We start from the raw sequence: 22,768 nt of genomic DNA on the forward strand, positions 1-22,768 counted from the left end.
TAGTTCTTACCAGGGGATTTCGTGTAAGATGCATGAAAGCAGCTGAAGTTAATGAGACCAAAACAGCAGAGGAAGACGTTTGAGATCAGAGGAGAGATAGTGTTCAGATCACCTAAGAAGTCCAAGATAATATTTAATATTCATAAGGCACAAACACAATAAGAATAGGGTACCTTTGCAATGATGTGGTATAAAGTTTAGAAAATGCAGGAACTCACCAATGAGGATGAAACCTAAAGCTATAATAAACATGAGAATGTAGCCACGCAGAGGTTCTTGGTTTTTCCCATAACCTTTCCCAAAGAATCCAATGTAGGGGTAGATGTTGTCTTGACACAAACACTGTGGCATTAAAGTCAGAAAACAACAGTTACTCTACAACAATGGACTGCATGCTGAATAAATTCATCTTATTGTGAAAGAAACAAATGCACTGTTTACCTGAAAAACTTTGGGGGCCGACACCAAATAACCCAATGCTGATGACAAAGTGGCAGCAAATATTCCGATTATGATTAAATACCCACTTGCTGAAACTTTGGTAAGTATCTAGAAACACAAGAGAAATAGATATTAGTCTTAAGGCCTAAGTAAAGTTAAATTTTTATGCATATGCAAAAAAATTCACTCATTTTGCTTTAGATTTTTTTAGGGGCCAATCACACCAAACGCGTTTATGGCAGTTGCAGGCGCCTTTTTTGAATGATATTCTATGGGCAGTGAGTGTATGGGCGCTGTTTATGCGCGCCGAACACCTTCCGGTTTTTGAAGGAGCACTGAGAGCGGAAAAGCAGCCGATGCCATTCGCGCCTTTCCATTGTCCAATTGAATGAGGGGAGAGGCGGGCCTTACATTGTGGTGAGAGAAGTTTACAGTTGCTTTAAAGAAGCGGACTCCACTCGCTCACTCTCTCCTGTGTGTTTGTGCACCTCTTACCCTCAAACAAGGTCAGAGCAAGCATCCTCTTTTTAAAGTCTCTGCTAATATGACAGTTAACAGCAAAAGAGCGCTCACGCTTCAATATGTGATTGACAAGACAGCTGACTCTGTGTTTGCCTAGCAATATAAAAAGCCGTGTCGCACTGCTCTTTTTTAAAAAAGGCAGTGTGTCGCGCCTTGCGATTCCAAGCGTTTAAAGCGCGTTTGGTGTGATTAGCCCCTTGGTAAGAATTAACAACTACACTGCAAAAATTACTTTTGTACTTAATATTTTGTCTTGTTTTCAGTAAAAATATAAAAAACAATCTCAAATCAAGATGTATTTTCTTGATAAGCAAAATTAACTAAGAAATGAAGTCTAGTTTTTAGACAAGTGAATTTGTACAAGCAAAAAAATAATCTGCCATAGAAAAAAGCTAATTTCTCTTGAATTTAAGTGTTTCAGAAAAAAGTGTTTTCTTCTTATCTAATTGGCAGATTTTTTTGCTTGTTTTAATTCACTTAAATTTAATGTTTTTGTGTATTTTCTTAGGTAATTTTGCTCATTAAGAAAATACATCTTAATTAAATATTTTTATATATATATTTGTACTGAAAACAAGACAAACAAATAAGAAAAAGTAATCTTTGCAGTGTTGCAGTTAATTGTTTCTAGTAAAATCTATATCAAAATGATTTAAAAAATTTTCGGCAACATGAATGAAGACCAATTTTCTTAATCTCAATATCGCGCTCATGATTAGCAGAGGGTCTGCATTAACACTAATAATGTTGTAAATACATTCAATTTCTTGGACTATACAGCAGGGTGAACTATCTCTTTAAGTAAACATTGGGAGTTTACTTCCTTCTGAAAACTGATTTCATTCTTTTTTTTTTATAAATACAAGACAGAATACAATGCAATGCCATAAGTGTCTTTTTCAGCAGGCCTTAATTGTCTTTTTTTGCTGCCTTTAAACCAAAGCTAAGGTATTTGATGGCTGGTATTTGATTACAGATTACAAAACTTCACGTGCTGGTTTTCAAAAGAGAAGTATAAAGTAAAGTCTAGTGTGACCAGTATTAAGAAAATTGTTGTTTTGGTTACAAAATGACTCAAGCAATCACCTGTAAATCATTTATCATTCCAAAGTTACAGGTTTGGTTCATTTCACAACTGTCAAAATTCCAGCCTAGTTTACAGCCTAGACCACTGCATTGGATTGAAGAGTTGAGTGATAAACTATCATTTAGAATTCCAGAAGCGTCCTTTACAACAGTTGCAGCTGAAAAAGATAACAAGTCATCTTTAGTTAAAAAGACTCTTATACAAGTGTGTGTTTTTTTTTTCAAACAATCAGATGCATATTTAATTTAATCAAATCAAAATGAAAAGATTTATAAAATGCAACAAATGAAAAAATAGTCTCACCACATGTCGCTGCGATAAGTAAATAGCTCAAAGTGGTCCCTAATATGGCAAGCAATGTGCCTTTAGGAATTGCACCTGCTGGGTCCTAAATAACATTTAGCACATGCATTATTTTGTAAATTTTTTTAAAATATACAATATATAAAATGTCAATTTTAAATATTTTCCTTTATCGATTTACTCAATACTTTAAATTCTAAAATACCTTGAGATCCCCACTGATGTTGACCCCATACAGAATTCCAGTGACACCAGGGAAGAAAATGGAAAACATATTGAAGAAATTTGCATCTTGGCCTCGGTATGAAGGCAGTAGATTTGAGACAAAGACCTCAGCTGTAGAAACAAAAATGTTAGTTTTTATTATATACAATCATTGCTGTAAAAGGAATATAAGACTTATCAGAGTAGACAAGTGATGCATTCTCATGCTGGTCCAGGTTTGTTTGTGCTGGTTAGTGCTGGTCATCTATAGACACTGGACCAGCATAAGCTTTTTAACAGTGGGTTTTTTCAACATGTATGATATAACACTTTTGTCCCATTGTACTTATACTTTATACATGTTCTGGGGTGCGTTCTCCGATAACGTTGTCTCTTAGTGCGCTAGGAAGACTCTTAAGTTAAACCTTAACTACAGGTTTACCTTTCCTACGTGTGTTTTCCGAACTATACCTTAGGATGTTGCTTAAGGTAAACCTTCTTAAGTTCGACCTTATCGGGTGCTGTCCATGGTGGAGGTGCTGAATAGGTTGATATCGACAATCAATTATTCACTTCATGTAATAGGTTTCGCTGCGTTATGAGATAGCGGTGTTCTTTATTAAATAAACATTTTAGAAATAGTTCAAGTTCAATTTATTAGAAATATCTGGTAAAAAATATTTCAAATTGCAAACAACTAAATTCAACCTTCTATATTTTATATCAAACCCGTGCAAAACCCGCAACTTTATTTCCAAACGTATCATGTTTAAACTGCTCCAATTCTTTGAAATGATAATTTATATTAGGGGTTCCCAATAAGTGCGTTGCACAGGGGAATAAAGTGGGTCGTGCAAGTACTTGGTTGTGCATTACACTTAAAATATATAAAAACAAACTGTTGTTGTTCATTAGTTCACGCGTTTATTGTGCTTAGAAGCGTCGTTACAATGCGGATAAAGCTTAATGGACGCATTTCTGGAGCCTGTCTGTCTACCTCAAATATAACATATAATATATATATATATATATATATATATATATATATATATATATATATATAATAAATATATATTATGATTACTTTAGATTTTAGCTTTGATTAGTTTTAATGTGGAAATTGTGTTGACCTTAGGAGACTATACAAGCAAGTGCGCAGTTTATTTTGAATGTTTATAAAGAATATGGCATGCAGTTGCCTCAAAGTTATAAAACATTAAACAACTTCGATGCAAAGTCGAATTAACATTAATAATCATAATTATTTTTTGTAATTTTACCCGATTTATTTATGCAGCTAAAATACTAGCCGGTAGACTAAGATTTAACGGATATGAAATGCACAAATGAAATAGTAGGATTCGCTGTATAGCTGCCACTTTCACCAACTCCATCAACCAAAATTTATTTTTTAAATAGTTTCTTAATCCTGTAGCATTTAATAGTTCGCAGCTGATGTCCCTTTGGAAAACATAATTAAAAATCTAACATGTAATGATGTCTAATTATGTGAATGTTTTATTCTTTAAATATAAAAAATATTTGCCTAATTAAACACGGAGTGTATTGCATCTTTTTTTTTTTTTTTACAAATATTTAGTTATATAGACTGCAATGTAAGCTTTTATGAAAGTGATGGCCCCTAGTGGAGTCATGTGGGATACAGTAAAGCTAAGAGTGCTCCAGACCAACCTTCCGAACGAAAGACTTACAGGAGTGATACGTAACTAAGAACGTTTCGGGAAACACGTATTAGCGATAAGGTACAGCTTATGGTACAACTTAAGAACGATGTAGCATTAAGGTAGTTTCGGAGAACGCAGCCCTGGACATTTTAAACATCAAACGTAATAAATTAAACAGATCAACCTTAAAGGCAGGATAGGCAGGAATTATCAAAAAAAATTACAAATTTGTTTAAACTGTCTTTATATACCAATACATAAGTAAAATGTAAGTACTAGAAAAAGAGAGTATTAAACTTGAGTGTCTGTAGACCTTTCACGACTGTTTTAAACACAGCTTATTATTTCCATTTGGGAAGAAACAAATGATTGGCTTGCGCGACTGTCTGTCTCTCTCGCGACCATGGCTACCACCACTGTTGCTACAGGATCTGCCCACACATGCGCACACCCGATTGATTTTAACGTGCACGAGAAATTCTAGGAAGAGCAAAAGTACGGCAGAGAAAGAGCATTCAGAATTTGCAGTACCTGCATATGCAGTCAGCGAAGGCAAACAAGGCAAAAAAAGGAATAAAGAAGAAATCAAACGAGAGTAAATATCGCATGGCTTTTCCCCGAGTCGATAATGCGGTAGCGGTATTGTCTCCGGAGTTAGTCCTCATCAGAGTCAACAATGCTTTCATCACGGAAACTCTTAAATGCAAAACACCTAATATGTTATGAATCTTTCACGAAATTCACCTTCATCACAGTGTAACTGATGGTAATGAAAAAACTTGTATCAATGCAACCTGTTTTTATCTTTGTCTTATAAATATAACTAGCTTGTTTGTTAACGAATCAAGCTAAATATATTTTAAACTTTACCAGTATCGATATGCTAGTGAGTATAGTGAGTACCAAAAGCCATCTTATTTGTTTATATTCATAGTGATAAAGTTAGGTGTATTATTACATGTGATTCTGACATGATGTTACTACATGGACCGCGCTCCTTCCTCTTCGCTCGTCTCAGGTAAATACTTCTCCCAGCAGACCTGGTCGGCGTCGCACGTTCATGTGTTTTGGGGGCGTGGCTTTAGAAGAAACCGTGATAGGTCTACAGACCCTCGATATTTATACTCTTTTTCAGAGTACTTACATTTTACTTATGTATTGGTATGTAAAGACAGTTTAAACAAATTTGGGGAAAAAAGTGTTTTAGGCTTTTTTAGACTTAAACCTGCCTACTCTGCCTTTAATATTCCTGTACTGCCCTATTACTCAAAAGTTGAATACTCTTTGGGAGTATGAGGGAAAGAAAAGGATAATGAAGGAGAAATATTATTAGGAATTAATACAAAGATCTAAGGCTGAGCGATATGATGATATTATGTTATATCGACAATGTCTTGCAAGTTTTGCAATGTCAATTGAAAGAGTGTTTTCTGGTTCGGTTAATTTACACATAAACAGACGATCCAAGACCACCTACTGTAGACAAGTTATTCTCGCCTTGATTACAACTCTGTAGTGTTTCTCTTATGGTGCAAAAGAAATGTGGCCCAGCTTGACCAACCCAAAAGACCAGCCTAGAACAGCTACTGTAACAAGCTAAGGCCAATGTAGCTGTTTTTTTTGCAGCTGAGTTCAAGGCAGATTTAGTTTAGCATTACATGTTTACTAAGCATACTCACAGCGGTAGCTAAAGAATCCCACAGACTGCTTTTCTTTGGAGGGTGGAATAAGTGTCCCCACAAAATAATTTGCTAAGGAGACTATTACACAAAGGAAGAACACAATCTGAGCCTGTGGTTAAAAAAAAGAGAAAGAAGAACGGATGATAAAAGTTATTTTTGTTTACAAGATGTGAAATGCTAAGTGGAAGATAAAATAGAAACAGAGGACGGAATACCTTGGTCTCCCATTCCATTCCAGCAAATGTGATACAAAGGAGAGCAAAAACAGTAATTGTCCCTATAATTCGGACATCATTAATATGATCCACCATCTGTACATTGTGTTCCTTAAAGAGAAAAGAAATATTATTGTGAATTTCAAATGAAAATATCCATGTCATATTTCACAATGACAATCATGTTCATTTTTAAAATCAATAGCTCATTACTGTTATGCCTCTGTTTTTTTCAGTACGGTTATGCCTCTAATGACCCACCATTGCCCCTATGAGCACCTGACAGATATCACTGCATAAAGTGCAATTAGAGAAATCCCACCTGATGCAGTAAAAGCACTGGATTGAAGGAATGGACATGCTGTGGTAAAACTGCTTGGTAAATTTTGAAAGTGCTTCTATGCACTTTTTGTCTGAGCAGAGTGTGCAGCCATTCAACCAGAGGCGGACAGAGTACACAGGTTCATTACTTGAGTAAGAGTACAGTTACCCCTTGCTAAATTTTTCTCAAGTACAAGTAAAATACTGCAGTCAGATGTCCACTCAAGTAAAAGTAAAGTACTTGTTTTTAAAAGTACTTGAGTATCAAGAGTACAAGAGTAAATTTTTAAATTTTGCATTACTACTGCCACAGTGCACATTGAACCACGTGAGATGATTGACAGCTGTACAGCAAATGAGACACAAATCAGGAAGAGGAGACACATCTCACTCCGTTCGCTCTTTAAGCTCTTTAAATCGTATAATTCAGAGGAAAATGAATAGAAATCTTATTCTGTAAGAAATCTTATTCTTTATTCTGTAAGACTAAATATTTTACTAACATGTGATAATTAATCATTATTTCTTCAAATATGCGCACCATTGTACTAATAGCCCTGGCGGATTCTGTATATTTTATGTATTTGAATACAAATAAACCGGAGAAGACGAGAATGAATGTTTGATGATTTCTATTCAAAATAACAAACGTTTCAGATTAATTATTTTGCACTCCTGGCATAAATTAAGAAATTAATGTCACTGCAAACCAGTTTAATAACAAACAGTGGTCAAATGCCGAAGCTGGAATCTTAAACCTGTCTTGTGATGCTGAGTTTGTCCAGATCAAGTAAGAGTGTGATGTTTTGAAGAGTAATGAATTTTGAACAACAATAATCCGGGATCACCAGTGATCCCTGCCACTCTCAAGAGGTTGAATTTTTGTAAGCGGTGATGAAGCTCTGTTTTGGTAAACACAGCAAACACTTAAAGCGAAAACTATCATTAACTTGTTTAGAAAATTAAAATAGTATGGCGAGGTGGAGCCAAGGGTTGTCACATTCCCAGGATGGACTTGCTGTGTCTTCATCCATTGTTTCGTCCATGATTTCTTCTCTTATCTAAATCTGACTATTGGGACTTTGGCGGAAAGCTGAAGGTGATAGCTGATAGGCTGTCCCAATCAGTGGCGCCTGCACAATCCAATCACGTTTGAGAAAAGGGAAACAACAAATCGAGGGTTTCTGCAATTTTTCTTTTTTCCTTTTTTTTTAGAAGAAGTAACGGGTACTCACGGTTATGGATAGAAATGTAGTGGAGTAAAGAGTACAATATTCGCTTCTCAAATGTACTTGAGTAAAGTCATGAGTACTCCCCAAAAATAATACTCGAGTAAACTACAGATCCCTCAAAATTTTACTTAAGTACTGTACTCAAGTAAATGTACTCCATTACTGTCCGGCTCTGCATTCAACAATAAATTAAACACAGTACAACAATTTAAACACTTTGTTAATGTGCATGTCTTACTGCAAGAACATTGGTGACAGTCTCTGCAAACCCCACTGTGTTGAGCGAGCAGGCGAGAGCATTGGCAAATGAGAAGAGTAGACCAATGGGTGCTCCCAGCTCAGGACCCAGACTTCGAGAGATGACAAAGTATGTGCCACCTGAATACATATGGAAGCATATGGGTCCCACATTTCAGTTTAGAATTATGTTAGTAAAATGCCAGTACAGTATATAAAACAGCAATGGATTTCTGTTTTTTATTTTTCAAATTTACATTTTCCATACCATGTGCAAGGTTTGGTGCAAAATTAAAAAATCAAATACAAATTCTCAGCCCTTGCTGGTTTCTATGTAAGCCATTCAGTGTTTGACCTCAAAGTACGTGAGACCACACTTCTCCATATGCTTTTGATTCGCTTTCGCAGTACTTTGATTTCATCTGATCGCCATGCGTAGCACCGCATGATGGGCTAAATACATGTTTTGACGAGTTTCACATTCATGCCCCCCTGAAAAAGTAGTGACCGGCCGCTACTGGGTCACATATTTTATAAAGCATTTGTGGGTGAACTATCCCTTTAAGGATCATGTTTTTGGTGGAAAACCAGACAAAAATGCAGATTATTTTTAATATACTTTTTTTTTTAAGTGAAGCTGATAACAAGACACTGTAACTCACCAGAGTAAACCTTCCCATTGGTGGAGATCGCTGACACTGACATTGCCGTGAATGTTGTGATGGCAACCGACATGATGATTATGACAAACGTAAGAACTGTAAGTAAAAAATCAAATTTAAGGAATTTCTGTGTGTGAAATTTGGTGACTTTGATTGACGTTTAATTCAAAATTTAAATCAAATGGTTTAAGAGACATCTGGAAAATTTTTCATGAAAAGAAATGGATAATGAATTACTCACTAACTCCAGCTTGAGCTGTGATCCATGGAAGTTGTAGAAACATAGTGACTCCCCAGATGTTTACCATAGTGCGGATCTAAAACACAATAGCAGCAAATTCATTATAGCAATTTGTAATTTTGAGACATAGTTTTATTAAAGCTCATTGTTAGATGCTTTAACGTTTTTAAAATAGTTCAGATCAAATGTAACATAAGACAATTGTTGCCATACAAGAGTATAGAGTATGTTTGTTATGTTATGCCTGTATGCTGGTCTGACTGGTGGTTAGTCTACCAGCACAGGAAACTGATTAACACCCTTTCACTTTTATTTGTGTAATAACAACTAAACTTTGTGGGGTTTTTTTAAATAAAGAAAATATACAGGGTGTGCTTTCAGATGTCTCTGCAGAGTAAGAAAGTTTAGAAAGTTTTTTACCCACTGTCATCACTTCATGAAGCAACAAATGTGTTGTCTTTGTTTATTTGCTTCTCTCCTGGCTAACATGAGAGTGGCATGCTTACATTTAGGAGAAGCAGGCGCTGACATGTGTGGCTTAATCAATCAGATGTGTTTACACATGCCCAGAAATGCATCCCAGACCACCTTCTGAAGTGGTTTGAGCGACTGGATTTAAATCCGTCTCGAAAACGTTTCAGGGCATTTACACTTGGACTTTTTACGATCGGTTACTGTGGCTATGAAGAGCGAATTAATTCATCCAGTGCATTCTTTCTGACAAGTAAGTATAGGTTCTTTTTTTCCTCACTATTTACCATAGTTTTACTATAATGAACTTGCAGTCTCAAACTGTCGTTTTGGAGTCAGATTGAAGGCCATTTGCATAAACAGTTTTACTGCAAATACAGTGGTTGTTGTGGTGAGACCATTGTGACTATGGTATATTTAACTATGGACATATAACTTCATAGGCTGTGACGTAGAGCCCGCTCCCGTAACCTGCGTGTTCCACTCCCGCCCGCGCCCGCAATATTTGTGTCTACTCCCGCCTGCTCCCGCGGATTTTCTCAGAGCTTGTGAAAACTGTACACATATGCATGCTCATACAAAACATCGGTTCAGATTAACATTCAGAATAACAGACTTTCAACACTATTGTGTTTAAAATTAGGGATGTGCACGAATGGTCGAATATTTGATCTGCAATAATAATTCTAATGGAAAAGAAAAGATGCTACTGGAATGTTAGTTTGTTTTTTAATGCGCCACCGCACTGACCGCAAGGTAAATGCTACTATTCATTTAATGTTTTCACTTCATGTATTGTCTTTTACAGTCTTTAATGTAAATATACATCAAAATAAATTACATATGTATGAAAATTTGTTTGTATGTCTGATTGTTTTGGCAATTCAGATCGCAGACTAATTTAAGTATTTAGAGTTTTAACACCGGGTTGTCCGTTTTTGTCCCCGGCTCAGGTTTAATTTAGACGTGCTTCTCCGCCGCATCAGCGCGCATCATGAGAGATTTGTTAGCTTCTTGTTATGGCTTATTTTATTTTGTTATTACAGCTAAACGGGACAGACATGGAAAACGAAACGGAGAACATTTATTATATGCGGTGCTCTATATGGAAAATGAAGCGGAACTGCAAATGCCTGTTTAAGCAGAGTTTTCTCCGCTGGCATTAAGAACAGGCTTTCACCAAAGCAAGTAGGCTAAATATGGTTGTCCCCAGACAGCAGACGACTCTGGGCCGAATCCGCTCCGGATCTGTGCCGAAGTCAACAGCTCTGGTGCTTGATCCGGCCCAGAATCGTCTGCTGTCTGGGATTTCTTCATAAAAACATGTCAAACCAAATAAAGAAGATATTCATATGCCGACCGTGCAGTCTGTTATGTAGCCTATGTTTATTTGTTCGCTCCGGGCTCTTACTTGGTGTTTCGAGTCTTTTTGATAGCGTACTTTGTCATGTCCTCAATCTTTAAACTTTGCTTGCGTTTGGGGTTAGAGTATAATATTTGCTTTACTATAATTTCTGTAAGATCAAACAGTACTGAATTCGTACTAACGACCGCATTGAAACCAAGGATTTGACTCTGCCTTCGCTCCGCGTGGGGTTTTACCCAGTTAAAATGACATAATTTTTTAAGCAGTGTTTTGTAACATTAACCGTTAAAACAAAACCTCAGTTTTCAAATGTATACTGCATGATAAACACGCACCAAATGATTAATTAAACAAACAAACAAACAGTTTAACTGTTAACAACCTGATTTGTCACCATTGCTCACCAGTTCTTCCAGACGCGAGGCACATAGTGTATAACAGCACTGGGCATGTGCTTCCCTAAGTTGCCACGGTATGTCCCACATAATGTTTAGCTTAATTTTCTTTTCAACTTCATGCATTGACCCCATTCTATTACATGCAAAATCCCACTGGGACCCGGGCGTCTCCCGCAAAAAAAATCTGACCGCCCACTCCCGCCCGCATCAAAGGTGAACCCGCCCACTCCTGCGAGATTTGCGTTGGGTCCCTCGGGAGTCCCGTCCCAATACAGCCCTCTACTGTGACGTGGCAAATCACTGTAGTACATTTTGACTGTTGGTGTATCATTATTACTTATAAGAAAGTGTATTTTAAGACTGAAACTCTAAAGGACACATGAAAGCAGTGCACAAACTAACGTGGGGTTAAATGTACAGTAGCACGGCCTCTTTACATATTATACAGGGACAAGCAATCTTTGCTTTCGTTTTTTTCTTCATGTCAGAAGATGATCTGTGAATTTGTGAAAAGTCTGATGTGTTTTCATTAAGCTATTGATAAAGAGTGTTTTGGAGGCATCAAAGTAAATTTCTTCATCATGTGATTTTTTTTTCCGATTTCTGAGTTGGGTGTGTAAGTTATCAAATCCAACCTTATATTTAAATCACTGTCTTGTTACCTAATGCCTGGCTCACACCACAGGATAATCGGGCCGAATTTACCCCGATTTTTCCCTCCCGAGAATCCGAGGGAAAATCGGGCAATGGACCTTGATCGGCTCCGAAGTTCGGCCCAGATTATCCTGTAATGTGAGACGTTTAAAAATCTAAACTTACACCTTCCGATATGCTCTCAAGCAAATCGGGGCCGCCCCGATCTTATCAAACATGTTTGATATTTAGGATTTTTACGTCATACTTTCACAATAATCATTGAGAGACGGTGATGATTGACAGCTTTCGGGACCGCGAATCAAGCTGCTGTACGGGTAGACAGCGCAGCCGGACTCATTCCGCCACAACTGCAGCTCGTTGGGGCAGACAGACTATTTAAAATAAAGAAATTAATTGCTTGCTTGATTCACGTTGTCATAAACATTATCTAAAATATCCTAAAAACAACAGAACATGATGATGGTCAGTCACATCACGCACCTGCAGCTATTATGTGTATAGAGGAAATTTAATAAAATAAATAGGCATACACGAAATAAGTTGCACTTAAATAATTAGCTTATTAACAAAATTAATTTAAAATGATATGAGGATTTTCAGTTCTTTTTTTGTGACGCGCTCCACAAACGCACAGAACCCGATGGGGCAGCCGGCAGAAAGCGCATCATGTTTTAAATATTACTTTACAAACGCACAAAGTATGACCATATAACCATAAAAGTAATTTAAGGTCATCATGCATGCATTGCTGTTCAGTGTTCACCGGCATGCAGGATATGTACTAACAAACATTATGTTATATCACGCAATTAGTTGTTCGAAATATAAATGATCCGCTTGAACCTCACCCAAGGTGATTGCTGAAATACCGCACACTTGAGAATCTGATGAGCCTCATATCGACACTTACAACGTTTCACATTAAATGACATATTTGTCCAAAACCATTGGTAATGTAAATACTGAATTAAACACTAGACCCTACACTGCAAGATAAAATAGAATAGAATAGAAACTTTACTGTCATTATAAAATTATCATAAAATTTGTTTATAAGCTCTCAAAGACCAGCAGCCTCAGAAGAATAAACAACAAAAATAGAATCCACATAGTATATAGCTACAAAACAATATCACCGCAGAGTAGTATATATACAGTGGAATTAAATAATACATACAACAGTGCAAAAACAAGTTTAACCAAGTATCAGTCATTTAACGCTTAGCCTAAAATAATATTCCTGTTAGGAAGGAACAGGAAAACAGAGCATTAATAGAAATAGCCTAGTTCACTTATAATAACTCTTAAATGTGCAAAAAATAATGATATATAGGCTAGCCAATTATATTAAAAATATGTTTTTAAATAGATGTATTTAAATTTAAATAAATCTTGCATAAGGATTAGACTTGAGTTGGTGCTAGATTGTGCACACATCTACAGTATGCATTCAAACACTGCCTGCATAACACATCCTTAAAACATATCATGATTGTTGCCTCATAAACAAGAGCTGAAGAGGAGAAATCGCCTAGGTTTCAAAAAGAAAGCTGCTACTTTGTAAATATTTAAAAAGAAATCATAATAAATGTGTCATAATCTTCATTCCTTTATATACTCTTCTCCTGAGGTGAAGTGGAGTGCTTGCTCTGGCAAGATAATCCTAATAATATCCTGTAGTGTGCACTAGGATTTTTAATTCCTGTAGTGTGAGCATGTTTAAGATTTGAGAGAAGAATATCTGACAAGATTCTCTTTATGTGTGTGCTGCAAACAGATTTCAAAATATGCCAGGATTTTAAAAATCCTGTAGTGTGAGCCAGGCATAAGACAAAACACCCTTTTAAAACATGTCAGCAACTCTTAGTAACTTTTAGCTTGGATTGAATTTTTTTTACACAGCAGGGATAGTTGTCACAGTGTTACAATTAAGCCTCAGGTATACAATGATGAAATGAAAATAATGTAAATACTATTAATCAAATTAAGATTACTGTTGATACAATATCAGAGGAAATAACTGACAATTATGATTTTTTTGTCTTGATTGTGCAGCCCTTTCAAAAAATCTATTTATATGCATTGATTCATAATACAAGGATGGTTAGATGAAGGATCATGGATGGATAAATATGTGGATATCTATCTAATATAGGAAGATATATAAACATTATCCACCTTTAGTATATATACAGAATTTTATTAAATTATATGTGATCAAACTAAATTTTAGCAGATGTTAAAACATACCCTCTGTTTGTTACAATTAACCCCACCTATGGGGTAAGTTGTAACGTTTGCACTTCAGTTACTTTTGTATTAATAGTAGGTCCCACAAACAAACTTTAAGTGTTCATTTGTAGCAGATATTTGTGTGTTGATTGGGTAAAAATTATTAATCTAACTTAAATATTTTTTGAATGAAAGAGCCAAAGCCAAAAAGCGTTACTTTGTTCCCCGCTCTCCCCTACATGTTAATCTCTTACCATAACTCCCATAATCCATCCAAAGCGAACAAGCTTGACTTTTGGTCTCTCATCTTCTGGTGGAGGGGGAAGATCCTCTTCACCTTGCTTTACAAGAATACATTAAGTTTTAATTTTAACATTCAAAAATGCAAATCAAAAGCAAAAAAAAATAATTTGTTATTAGTAGATTCATACTCTGTTGTACAATCAATCATACTTAGATAACTTCAAAATGTCCACCACTGCAATTTATAAACAATCAATTTACAGATATTCTGTAAAATGTCGTTAATTAGATTCAGTTATGCATTGTCAACAAAATTTATTAGATATGTATTTTTCATAAAACTAACCACAAAAAGGGGTTTCACTTACTGGTTTGCGCAAAACATCTAAAGTTGGTCTCGTACTCTTCATACGTCCCGTCCATGTGTCTTTGGAATAGAATTCAAGCTTTGGCACAGGGTCTAGCGGATTATAAAAAGACATTTTTTTCTTCTGGTCTTCTCCATAATCTGCATCTTCTGTCTCAGCAACACCTTTAGGTAGATCAAGGTTGGCTGAGTTGCGCTTGCCTGTGATAAAATTTTTCAAACGTGCAAAATAACTGGCCATTGTGTTTTTTCTAATCTGGCCTTTAGCCTTTATAAAGATTGCTGAAATAAAAACTTAATTGTGAGCAGACTTAGATCCACAAAATCCAGAATAACACATTTAGTGTAGCCAAGCCAGTGAGCAGAGTAGACATGAGCTAACTGTTGTTTGTTGTCCTCAGGAAATGAGCTGCCTTTCCTTTTATACTTAAATTGAGCCTCAAACAAACCCACACATGCACACAACTGTACATACATAAATCTATGCACACAAACAGACAAGTGTATTTGGTGTACACAAACGTTGTTCGAGAACAATGACTAACAATTCTTTGTATTCTATGCAAGCACCTATTTATAATGCATTCGTAATGCCTTATAATAAAAATTATAATATGTTATATTGTCTAATAAATTATTATAACCAACAGTTCATAATACTTGCTTATTTGTGGTTTTAACTTTAAAAAGTTTGATAATTTATAACACATGATGAACTTCACATGCAAAATAGTTTTATTCAGAATTTTTTTACATTTACAGAAAAAGCATGCAGATTTAACCGGCAACCTACTATATATGTAATCAAAACAGTAAAACTTAAAATGTCAATTATGTTATAACTAGGGATGCACCGATAGGATTTGTTTGGGCCGATACCGATGCCGATTTAAACAGACAACTTCTGGCCGATACCGATGCCGATACCGATATTAAACACTTGTATACAATACTGTACAGTTGGTCTATTAGCTAGTTTATTTCTGCATCAAATTATTTTTACTGAACATGGATTGGATCTAATTAACATTCAACTGACCAACATAATAAGAGAGGCACAAATTAAGCTAAAACAAATATAATAAGACAGCATGACAACCTTCAAAGGTGGTTTTTGCTATTCAGCATTTATTTGATATACAACATTAACTCATTTTTTACATATAATGGATTTCTTTATGCAGTTAATTAATAAACAATCGGTATCGGCCTTTCTCGTGCTATTGCCGATATGCCGATGGTTTCAAATTCATCAAATATCGGCCGATAAATATCGGCGGCCGATACATCGGTGCATCACTGGTTATAACAATCATTCTTTATATAATGCTTAGATATATTACAACACACATAGTTAAAGCTCTAAATAAATACATCCATGATGAAGTAATCCAAGTCTAAATGACTCCAGTGGTTTGATAAATGGGTTGATAAATTAAAAACCACACATATAGCACTAAAATCTAATTCAATTGTGTATCTCGTGCCTTCTCATGTAATATCTCATCACGAGAACCAATAGGTGTGTTTGACATCATGCGGCGCTGCGCAAACAGATCAGTGGATGGCTTGAAGAAGTGCATGCCAACTTGAGATTTTGTCCGACTTGAGCTGGCATTGACGGCATGTTACTCAAAATGCATTTAAGTACTGCGAGCGCATCTTCTACATAGCGGCTACACAGAGTTCTAATGATGACACAGCTCTTCGTGTTTGATCGCCTCACTAATGACAATGATCCTGTGTCTATTAAATCCAACCCTTTCGGTTCCACTAATACACATTATAAATTCATGTTTTTATAATAGGTGAAACTCCTTAATATAACCATAATATGTTATATTGTGTCATGTAATAAAATAAAAATGAAAGAAGCAAAAGAGCAAACTCTAGAATGTAGGCTAAATCAAATTTACTTTATTCGGGCTTTAAAAAGCAAACACAGCACACACGTCACTACCGAAAGCAGCAGGTGTCCATCTTGATGGCTCTGTCTTCAAATTCTCCCTTTAATGTGCGGAAAACCTTGCTGATCGGTCTGCCCAGTGCTGTATAAATTCGAACACACCTAACAGACCTGAAGATGCAGGCCAAAATGTTGTTGCCTGCCAGGTCTATTCAACGTATTATTAAGGAGTTTCAAGCACTTCATGTTAATAGAATGCAGGACATGCTTGTAAGACTAAAGAAAAAGTTGTTGTCATCAACAGACATAACCTTGTGTGATGTAAACAAACTTCTGGATGAGCTAGTGACACAAGATTTGTTTACTTTGTACAAGGTACAAGGAAGGTCAGTTATGTTCTGACAAAAACAAGAAAAACTTCTTCAAACAAAAGTTTATTTTGTTGAGCCAAAACAGATCTAGTGTGTATCTAGGCATTGACACAGCTAGTAAAGAATGCTTTAGTCAATATGTGGCGCTTAAAGATATGCCTCTGTTTAGGCAGACATCAATGAGGGAACAGTACAAACAGACAAAAATGCTTGGTTCTGTTAACAAAGTAATGGAGGATTTAAAGGATGGCACATGCATTACGCAGAATTCCATCTTTCTTTTTTTGTACCAAGATGCATTTGAAGTTGTTAATCCACTTGGCTCGGGTAAAAGGAAACATAAAGAGGCTGTTTACACTTGGCATTAACATGTGTTTTCGTCGATCGGATCACAAGTGGACGACGTTAATGCCAGGTGTAAACGGTGTTCAAAACGTTTTGAGCTCGTCCACTTTCGACCACTTTCAACCACATCCAGAGGTGGTCGAAACCACTTTCGATCGGATCGCTTTGGAGCTGCGGAACGCACATGTGGTTGAATGCGTTCGAAAAGCCACACGCGACCGCCTTCTCTCCGCCCATTTATCTAATCTGAGGTATTAAACACAAGTTTTACGTCTTTTTTTACTTCTGGCGTGAACATTCGGTGAACAGCGCTATTTTTAGCCTTTCATTGATCAAACTAAGCGGCTGATCTCCGTAGTTTCGTTTTGAAAGCGTGTGAAAGTTGCGCGATCCTATTTCATAAATTGCGCTGAAAATTCAAAGAAAGCTCTTACATACTGTACAAAACACTGTGCAGCATGTTTACTTGCTAAACAAGCAGTGCACTCCGACATAATATTAGTTTGCGTCCATATAAACTCATAATTACTCCCGCTCGGGTTTGAATGACAGCAGAGAGACTCGCCCACCGTCTCACAGACCACCCCCTCATAGTATTCAGCACAGAAGCGGTTGAAAGTGGACAAAAGAGACGGATTTAAATACCAGGTGTAAACGTAATGTGTCTCTCTCGTCCACTTGTGATCCGATCGATAAAAACACATCTTAATACCAAGTGTAAACAGCCCCAAAATCTTGGCAGTGTACATGACACTAGGTAAGGTTTTGCCACACAACAGGTCCTTAGTTGACCCAATGCAGCTTGTCTTACTGTGTAGAGAGGAAGACTTTAAACAGTTTGGTCAGCAGAAGGTCTTTGCCTACCTTGTTGCTGATCTAAAAGATTTAGAGGAGTCTGGATTTGAGTCTGTATATGGCATTTTTCCTAGAGGATGGCTTATTGCCATTTTTTTTCTAAAGATTTCAATAACAACAGCATTTTTAACAAGCATTTGACATTTTTAACAACCTTTACATCTTGGCCTATAAAGAAAAAACCAAATTATGCACACAGCTGTTGATCAGTGGATAATGGAGGGCATCAAATTCAATTCCATATTTCAATTTTTTTATGTCTGTGGTGGAATCCCTCCATGCTTAGGTCATGATTTATTTGAAGGTATTGTGGCTGTTGATTTGGCAGTTTACATTAAACATTTGATTTCCGTTGACAAGCACTACACCTACAATCAGTTAAATAGAGCCATTGCGCAATTCAGGTATTTAGGAAGTGACTGTAACAATGCCCCGTGATTTGTCAGTTTACATTAAACATTTGGCTTCATTTGAAAAGCACTTCGCCTAAAATGAGTTGAACAGAGCCACTGCACAATTCAGGCATTTAGGAAGTGACTGTAACAATGCCCTGGTTAAAGCAGATAGTCAACGACTTGGTGGTTCTGATGCACAGAATTGGTCTCTTGAGGCTCTTACCAATTTATATAGGCCATAAAATGCAAAATGTCACGGACAGTGAGGTTTGGCAGTTGTGCCTGATTATTATGTTTATAAGCAACTGAAAAAAGCACAAATGTCAGTGTAGGTTAAAACTGCTCAAGGATGCAAAATCCAATATTATCCAGCTGCAGCCCCACAGCGCCAAGATTCAGGGCACATGATTATTCTTTTTGTCATTATTTTTCATTTATTTAATGCGTTGTTCTAATTCAAATATTTGTATGTTACGTTAATCTAGATTACAACCCCAAAACAGAAAAAGTTGGGACACAGTAGAAATTGTGAGTAAAAAAGGAATGGAATAATTTACAAATCTCATAAACTTATATTTTATTCAAAGTAGAATATAGATAACATATCAAATGTTGAAAGTAAGATATTTTGGAATGCCATGCCAAATATTGGCTCATTTTGGATTTCATGAGAGCTACACATTCCAAAAAAAGTTGGGACAGGTAGCAATAAGAGGCCAGAAAAGTTACATGTACATATAAGGAACAGCTGGAAGAGGGCCAATGTTTAGGAATAGGAATGTTGTCCTATTCTTGTCTAATACAGGCTTCTAGTTGCTCAACTTTCTTAGGTCTTCTTTGTCACATCTTCCTCTTTATGATCCGCCAAATGTTTTCTATGGGTGAAAGATCTGGACTGCAGGCTGGCCATTTCAGTACTCAGATCCTTCTTCTATGCAGTCTTGATGTTGTAATTGATGCAGTATGTGATCTGGCATTTTCATGTTGGAAAATGCAAGGTCTTACATGAAAGAGACGACGTCTGAATGGGATCATATGTATCTAGAACTTGGATAAACCTTTCAGCATTGATGGTGCCTTTTCAGATGTGTAAGCTGCCCATGCCACACGTACTCATGCAACCCCATACCATTAGAGATGCAGGTTTCTGAAATGAGCGCTAATAACAACTTGGGTTGTCATTGTCCTCTTTAGTCCGGATGAAATGCATCCCAGTTTTTCAAAAAGAACTTCAAATTTTGATTCGTTGGACCACAGAACAGTTTTCCACTTTGCCAAAGTCCATTTTAAATGAGCCTTGCCCAGGGAAAACACCTGCGCTTCTGGATCATGTTTAGATATGGCTTCTTTTTTGACCTACAGAGTTTTAGCTGGCAACAGCGAATGACACGGTGGATTGTGTTCACTGACAATGTTTTCTGGAAGTATTCCTGAGCCCATGTTATGATTTCCATTACAGTAGCATTCCTGTATGTGATGCAATGCCGTCTAGGGGCCCGAAGATCACGGGCATCCGGTATGGTTTTCCGGTCTTGACCCTTACGCACAGAGATTGTTTCAGATTCTCAGAATCTTTGAATGATATTATGCACTGTAGATGATGATAACTTCAATCTCATTGCAATTTTTCTCTGAGAAACTCAGAAAACTATTTTTCGCTGCAGCATTTGGGGAATTGGTGATTCTCGGCCCATCTTGACCTCTGAGAGACACTGCCACTCTGAGAGGCTCTTTTAATACCCAATCATGTTGCCAATTGACCTAATAAGTTGCAAATTGGTTTTCAGCTGTTCCTTGTATGTACATTTGGATTTTCTGGCCTCTTGTTGCTGCCTGTCCCAACTTTTTTTGGAATGTGTAGCTCTCATGAAATCCAAAATGAGCCAATATTTGGCATGACATTTCAAAATATCTTTTTTTCAACATTGGATATGTTATCTATATTCTACTGTGAATAAAATATAAGTTTATGAGATTTGTAAATTATTCCATTCCTTTTTTACTCACAATTTCTACAGTGTCCCAACTTTTTCTGTTTTGGGGTTGTACTAACTGTTTACTTTGTCATGGATCTTTCATTTCATCCCTTGTAGGAACATGTTACAATTCTTAGAGGAAGGGAACTACTCCAACTTCAACAGTGTACAAGCTATTGCAGCCTGTATCACTGCCCCTTTTGTATAACATTTAGCCCAACCAGATCTGACAAACTAAAATCACATCTTAAGAGCCACTCCAGCAAGGCAGTTTTTTACATGAAGGTTTGAATATTTCAATTTGTTTGTGTAATATATGTATTGTGGAATAATACTAAAATATATTAAACAAATTTTATGATTTATTTGTTTAGACTTCACCATTCACAGATGTGGGCTGGGTTGTAGACCAACCTTGCATTACAATTGCCCATACTGTCCAACTTAATTTTTGAAAAAAAAAGGGATTTTAAAAATCATTTACAGATTTGCAAACATAACCTACATTCTACTTTAAAACAAACAACAGTGACCCAACAAACCAGTTAAATAGTGACCACATCAGTGGTGAAGGAAGCCCCATTACTCATAAATGAAAAAGTGACCATACCAGTAATCATTCAGCTACAGTTGTTTCCTTAGGGAGGATTCGTGTACGGCCTGTTGTAAAAAAAGATGTCCAATTTGCAACATTTCCATGAACAAAAAAATGTAAGTAAACATTTAGGGCTCTATCTTACACCCGGCGCAATGCAGCGCAATGCGCGACGCAAGTGTCTTTCGCTAGTTTCCACCCTAATTTTCACGTTTAGCGCCGCGTTGTTTAAATAGCAAATGCATTTGTGCCACCTTTGCGCCCATGGGCGTTCTGGTCTGAAAAACGAGGTGTGTTCAGGCGCATTGTTGGCACGTTGCTATTTTGAGGCAACTAAAATAGACTACGCCATTGACCAACAAAAACCTGGTCTAAAGTCTAAAGTCAATGGCGCAATATGTTTTATGTTATTTAAAGAGCGCATTAGTAATATGCGCCTATAAACGGGAGGACAACGCGGGTTTGCTTATCACAAAGTACATAAATGCGCAGCAGCACAAAAATGCTTTTAAATATGAAAGATTAAAGGATTGAATTTAAGAGATTATTATTGAGTCTCTTGGACATATTTATAAATGAGGACTGATTATGAGACGTTAGAAGGCGCAAAGAGCTGCTTCACCTGCAGCCTGATAAGTAAATAAATGCTTTGCTTTAAACAAATGCGTCTGTTTTTAAATGTTTTTTTTTTAATGCTACCTCACGGATTTATTGTATATGATGTACCTGTGGATATGGCGAGATGAGAAACATTTGTAAGTAATGCTTAAAAAAACTCTTTGCTTAAAAAACCGCTGTCCAAAGTGCTGAAACGTGAGGAGAGCCGTTTGTAATTTCTTTATCTCCTGTTTGTTACAAATAAAGTGTTTTTAGAGTACAAACCTTATCTTACATACTTGTAAATTATTTTTTGATGATATTGGATAGCCATACATTTAAAGCAATTACAAGCCTGCTTTTTACTTCCATGAGTAAAAGAAAACGGGTTTTAAAGGTTTTAATAAAAAAATAACAATTTAAATATAAGGGAAAAACAACACAATTATTTAACATTAATCTTAAACTGGGGATCTTCTACCTCCGTTTAGTTTTTCAGTTTACAAAGTCCGTCATCTAAATAGGGATTAGACATAGCGCCAGCGCAACTTGCTTTTAAAGGGAATGAGAGCTGAGACTCTCATTGGTTTACTGCACGTTACGCCCAAAATACTCCCATTACAATAGGACCTACCCTTTTCGACCATGCGCTCGGCGCAAAAACGATTTTTCCCGTCGTTAAATTAGCAAAAGTGGATTCGGACACGCCCATTTAGACGTTGCGCTGTGCGCTTTAGACAATGCGCTTAGATCGTTAAAATAGGGCCCTTAGACCGGAAACACACTGAACAGCCAATGCAGGATGTTAATGCCAATTTCCATCTTACAAGCTAGCTCATTGACAAGACCAATGGTATATATACTGTTCGTAAAGTTCTTAAAGTCACAGTGTTAGTCTTCACGTTCAGAAGACGACATGGAGACAGAACATAAGGTCCTTTGGGAATTGAATGAGTGTCAGGTCAACATGGAAGTTGCACAGAGGAGCGGCCTCTTCTCCTACCTGTGCAAGCACATCAGATCAATAAGGGACAAAATGGGACTACGAGTAAACTGTTCTTTGTAGTCTATAAAATCTTAATTTGTCTATTATTCTTTATTTTGGAATTATACGTGTCTTTAAGTTTTAAATTAAAATTGTAGTTCTGTTTATTTTGTGGGG

At 36.5% G+C, this 22,768-nt stretch overlaps 1 protein-coding gene across 1 annotated transcript in view; it reads right to left on the minus strand.

Annotated features, from left to right (window-relative positions):
* Positions 1-15,092, minus strand: part of LOC129436450 (solute carrier family 12 member 3) — a 29,730-nt gene extending 14,638 nt beyond the window's left edge. Inside the window, exons 1-13 of the mRNA XM_073861645.1 lie at positions 14,568-15,092; positions 14,211-14,297; positions 8,833-8,908; positions 8,592-8,687; positions 7,931-8,070; positions 6,140-6,250; positions 5,922-6,033; positions 2,559-2,689; positions 2,354-2,438; positions 2,050-2,207; positions 442-549; positions 219-342; positions 11-112 (exon numbers count right to left, since the gene is read on the minus strand). Of these exons, the coding sequence (XP_073717746.1) occupies positions 11-112; positions 219-342; positions 442-549; positions 2,050-2,207; positions 2,354-2,438; positions 2,559-2,689; positions 5,922-6,033; positions 6,140-6,250; positions 7,931-8,070; positions 8,592-8,687; positions 8,833-8,908; positions 14,211-14,297; positions 14,568-14,807 (1,570 nt within the window). The 5' untranslated portion in view covers positions 14,808-15,092. The remainder of the gene's footprint in view (positions 1-10; positions 113-218; positions 343-441; positions 550-2,049; positions 2,208-2,353; positions 2,439-2,558; positions 2,690-5,921; positions 6,034-6,139; positions 6,251-7,930; positions 8,071-8,591; positions 8,688-8,832; positions 8,909-14,210; positions 14,298-14,567) is intronic.
* Positions 15,093-22,768: the final 7,676 nt, after the last annotated feature.

Source organism: Misgurnus anguillicaudatus, chromosome 23 (assembly GCF_027580225.2).
Source record: "Misgurnus anguillicaudatus chromosome 23, ASM2758022v2, whole genome shotgun sequence".
Classification (NCBI taxonomy): Eukaryota; Metazoa; Chordata; class Actinopteri; order Cypriniformes; family Cobitidae; genus Misgurnus; species Misgurnus anguillicaudatus.